Source organism: Vollenhovia emeryi, unplaced genomic scaffold, assembly GCF_000949405.1.
Source record: "Vollenhovia emeryi isolate VEMERY1.0 unplaced genomic scaffold, V.emery_V1.0 DF939522.1, whole genome shotgun sequence".
In the NCBI taxonomy this organism is placed as follows: Eukaryota; Metazoa; Arthropoda; class Insecta; order Hymenoptera; family Formicidae; genus Vollenhovia; species Vollenhovia emeryi.
The window spans coordinates 1,447-6,502 of record NW_011966844.1 but is presented as its reverse complement, the minus strand read 5'-3'; the positions used below and the strand labels follow the sequence as shown (position 1 = coordinate 6,502).

Genomic DNA, 5,056 nt, shown 5'->3' with positions numbered 1-5,056 from the left:
CCCAACACCCCGGCAGGATGGGTGTGGCGTATGTACGGTGCCCTGTTGACGCCGTGCGTGCGCTCGCCTCTAGGGGAAGATTGAGGGCGGGATTCGCCTGGTCGACTGTCTCGAAGGCGAAGCCCCGCCCCCAAGGCCCTCGAGGAAGGGCACCTCGGGCAGCGGTGCACCAGCGCGGTGGATCGCAGTAAGCGGTGCTACCGCTGCGGTATGGTCGGGCACCCTGCGAAGGGGTGTACGAGAGAGGCTAAGTGTCCGCTTTGTACGGACCTTGGTATCCCGGCAAGCCACAAGCTGGGAGGAGAAGGATGCGGGAGGACTCCCCCCCAAGGGGCCGAAGCCCAGTGGGGATAGGACTCGTCCCCCCGTGCGACCCCCCATAAGGGGAAAGAAGAGGAGCAAGGAGCCCGACTCCCTGGAAGAGGGGTCGGACTCCTCATCGGGGGACACGGTGTTAGTGTCCCCTGGAAGGAGACAGCCGGTACCAGAGACAGCGGCGATGAAGTTTCCCATCAGACTGTGGAAGCCTGATGAGGGGGACAATGCTGGTGCTGGCGGGGACGGCCATATGATTGTTGTCCCATAGGAGTAGGGGAGGAGAGGGAGGCATCCATCTCCAACCTGTACACACCTCCCCCCCAGCGTGACGAGGAGAAGGGGGATTAGGGGGTCTCTTGGCGTCCAGGTCCCGCCGTAAGAATAGGCCTGGGGTATCTTCTGCCTGTCGTAAGAGGCGACTAAAAGGAGATGTTGCCAGGAAGTCCTACGGGACTCCTGGTGGGCGGGCGTGGGTTGGAGACCCACGACCCGCCCTCCCCCACAAGCAACTAGGGGGAGCGGCGAGGGGCCGGTGGCACTCTCGCCGCGGAGTGGAGGAGTCGGCCCTCTTCAGGGCCAGGGCCAACAACGGCCCATAGAGGTGCGCGAAATAACGCGCGGCGCGGGGGCTGTTAGGCAGTCATACGAGGTAGTTCCCAGGCAGCCCCCATATAGCGCATAGAAGTCCACCCCCGGTGGGTTTAGTGCGGTATGGCCTCCATTGCACTGCTGGCCCCATGGGTTGTCAAATGCCCAGGGGCCAGGGAGGTCAGTCCCACATACCACCCGTCCCTCTCTCCAGGGGGGCGGGTGATGATCCATAAAGGATTCCCCCGGGTCACCAAAAAAAAAAGGTTAGGACTAGGAAGTAAGGTAATAAATAAATATTTAGGTCAACTGCACGCGACAAACATTTACCGAAACTTTTATCAGCCCATATATTTACCGTATGTACATATATTTGTTAATATATAGTAGATTAGTGAATATTCTGGCTGACAACATTAGCCGACAAATATTTGCCATTTACAGTAGACTAATTGTAAGTTTAAAATAATGTTTTAATTTGCAATTTTATTAATTAAATTAAAATTTTACATATACATTTTAATAAGTATAACACGGCGGCGAGGTGCAGGGGAGACGTTTGCATAACGTCGTATATTCTTGAATTTACATCTACCTGAAAGAAAAGCAGCCTGTTAACTACTAACTTTACACTTTACATGTGTGACAATCTTTAGAAATTAAATTAGTTACTTGTATCGACAGCCAAAAAATAAATCTCCAGTCTTTTCTGTATGCAAGAAATCTATATTCGGGTGTAGCACAGCAGGAGGGAGATGATCTGCAAGTGCTGATTCTGCATTGCCATGTACACCAGGGTCTTCCCCTCTGTGTCACGAGCGTTCACATTAGTCCTGTGCTCGATGAGCACCTGAACGACTTGCTCCAAGCCCCGCTGGCAGCACAAATGGTGTACACTCGTTCCTCGCCTCATCTGCGTCAGAACTGAAACTGAAAGGGAAACCCGGCAGTTTGTAGTCACCGATTTTAATCAAGTTTTGTGGGTGTGTTATACTCACACAAACTTATTTTCTGCTAAAGCCGTACAGCGCACTATTCAGGCATTCTCGAGAAAATAATAAACATTTTCCAGCAACATTAATACCCGTGCGGAAGAGATATTGTTGAAATGAAGGCGTAGCAGCGCATTAGAAAAAATTCGTCTGAAAATTATACATAATATTTTATTATATTAGAATACTTACAGCAAAAAATCAAGTAATTCGCCGCGCTCGTAGTGTCCTTCACGTTAATAGACTTCTTTGTCTCCAAAAGACGTAAGCAACATCCAACGATCAAATGCGCTATGCATTTATTCGTATCTCCCTCTCAGTTGCTATGCGCTCAGCGAGGGCACGAAGAAGGCACGCTGAACGCACGCAGTGCTGCCGTCTTCGTTACACGGTGTGCCTTCTGATGCCGTTACCGTGCAGTCACCGCGTGCGCTTCCACGCAGTGAAGACACGGTGGCAGCACAGGGACCGCACGTAGTGATAGCACTGCGTGCTTTATCCGTGCGTGGCACGGTTGGCTATCTGGGATTCATCCTGTATAACTTTGAACTCTCATATCTCTAAAACTAAATGTCACCAACCAAGTTGAAACTTTTTTCTATTAATATCTTATCATAAGGAGTTGATTCGCATATGAATCGATCCCGAAATCGAGGGCTGCAAAAGGGGCGAAAAACCCGTCCTTTTTACAGTCACTCTTTCTGATCGATTACGAGTGCGCATCCACGAGAATGTTACACCTGGTATTCTTGCACCATGTATCAAACTATCTTTCAAAATGTCTTCCGTTGTTGATAAATCGTGACATAACTTACTTTATCAATACCTTAAAATTTATATTTTTATAATTAACTAAGAATTTAAAACATTAGTCTTCATGGCTTCCGGATGGTTGCCGCGTCTGTTTGCAGTGTGGTGCCGACGTTTCGCAGGCGTTGCAGTCTGCTTCATCAGGCCTGGGAGACTCTGATACCGAGCTCCCTCGCGTTGCGCTAGTCCTTTTATACTCGTTCTTGGGGGGGGGAAATGGGAGGGGTAGTCAGGGGGAGGGGGTGGTCAGAGGGAGGGGGGTCAGCCTATGCTGGCTGACAGTTTTTTAAAAAACCGGGAGGGCGGTGTGCCATATAGGACTCACCTGATAGCCTTTGTCGCGATTCAGATTGTCAGGGTGTTTCAAGATTTCTATGCCTTCGCGGTGTTTCCGTGCGAAATAGCTTTGGGACGGGGCCAGCATGGTGGCTTTGTCGAACTGGATTGCGTGTCCGGTCTCGATCTTGTGTTCGGCTAGAGCTGATTGTGAGAAGTGGCCGTATTTGGTACATCGCTGGTGTTCTTTGATTCGTGTACTAATCTTCCTCCCGGTTTCTCCTATGTACACTTTGCCGCAGGAGAATGGGACCTTGTAAACCCCTGGGGCTGTCAAAGGGGGTCTCCGGTCCTTGGGATTGGGGAGCATTTGTGAGAGCTTGTTGCAAGGCTTGAAAATCGCTTTGATGTTGTGTTTGCTCAGGATTCTGCTAATGCGGTCCGTGGATCCTCTGACGTATGGTAGGACTACTGCCTTAATCGTTTCTTTCNNNNTTTTATACTCGTTCTTGGGGGGGGGAAGGGAGGGGTAGTCAGGGGGAGGGGGTGGTCAGAGGGAGGGGGGTCAGCCTATGCTGGCTGACAGTTTTTTAAAAAACCGGGAGGGCGGTGTGCCATATAGGACTCACCTGATAGCCTTTGTCGCGATTCAGATTGTCAGGGTGTTTCAAGATTTCTATGCCTTCGCGGTGTTTCCGTGCGAAATAGCTTTGGGACGGGGCCAGCATGGTGGCTTTGTCGAACTGGATTGCGTGTCCGGTCTCGATCTTGTGTTCGGCTAGAGCTGATTGTGAGAAGTGGCCGTATTTGGTACATCGCTGGTGTTCTTTGATTCGTGTACTAATCTTCCTCCCGGTTTCTCCTATGTACACTTTGCCGCAGGAGAATGGGACCTTGTAAACCCCTGGGGCTGTCAAAGGGGGTCTCCGGTCCTTGGGATTGGGGAGCATTTGTGAGAGCTTGTTGCAAGGCTTGAAAATCGCTTTGATGTTGTGTTTGCTCAGGATTCTGCTGATGCGGTCCGTGGTGCCTCTGACGTATGGGAGTACTACTGCCTTAATCTTCTCTTTCTCTGTCTCTGGTGTCGTGGTGTTGTTCTGGCCGGATTCCTTGTTGGTCAGCTTATTGATGGTACGGTTGATGTTTCTGCTGCTGTATCCGTTCCTGGTCAGGGTTCGGTGAAGGTGGTTTAGCTCTCCGTTTAGGGCGGCTGGTTCCGAGATGGAGAGTGCTCTGTAGACTAGAGAGCTGATTACCGAATTCTTTTGGGCGGGGTGATGGTGGGAGTTTGCGTGGAGGTATCGGTCCGTGTGCGTTGGTTTGCGGTAGACGTGGCTTAGGGTGCCGTCTTCGTTCCTACGGACCAGGACATCCAGGAACGGTCTCCATTGTGAATTGGATGTTGGGATGTTGGGAGTTGATGAAAGTGAGGAATTGAGGTAGAGTTTCCCCATCCGTGGTCCCATACGTCAGAGGCACCACGGACCGCATCAGCAGAATCCTGAGCAAACACAACATCAAAGCGATTTTCAAACCTTGCAACAAGCTCTCACAAATGCTCCCCAATCCCAAGGACCGGAGACCCTCTTTGACAGCCCCAGGGGTTTACAAGGTCCCATGCTCCTGCGGCAAAGTGTACATAGGAGAAACCGGGAGGAAGATTAGTACACGAATCAAAGAACACCAGCGATGTACCAAATACGGCCACTTCTCACAATCAGCTCTAGCCGAACACAAGATCGAGACCGGACACGCCATCCAGTTCGACAAAGCCACCATGCTGGCACCGTCCCAAAGCTATTTCGCACGGAAACACCGCGAAGGCATAGAAATCTTGAAACACCCTGACAATCTGAATCGCGACAAAGGCTATCAGGTGAGCCCGATATGGCACACCATCCTCCCGGTTTTTTAAAAAACTGTCAGCCGGCATAGGCTGACCCCCTCCCTCTGACCCCCCCCAAGAACGAGTATAAAAGTACTAGCGCAACGCGAGGGAGCTCAGTATCAGAGTCTCCCAGCTCTGATGAAGCAGACTGCAACGCCTGCGAAACGTCGGCACCAAAGAGGAT

The 5,056-nt window shown here is 51.0% G+C and overlaps 1 protein-coding gene across 1 annotated transcript; it reads right to left on the bottom strand.

Moving 5' to 3' along the window:
• Positions 1-3,244: 3,244 nt before the first annotated feature.
• Positions 3,245-4,438, bottom strand: LOC105557319. Its single transcript, XM_012004528.1, has 2 exons — positions 3,667-4,438; positions 3,245-3,375 (listed from the first exon to the last, which is right to left on the bottom strand). Exons 1-2 carry the CDS (start codon positions 4,436-4,438, stop codon positions 3,245-3,247), a joined length of 903 nt encoding a protein of 300 aa, XP_011859918.1.
• Between the last annotated feature and the right edge of the window lie 618 nt (positions 4,439-5,056).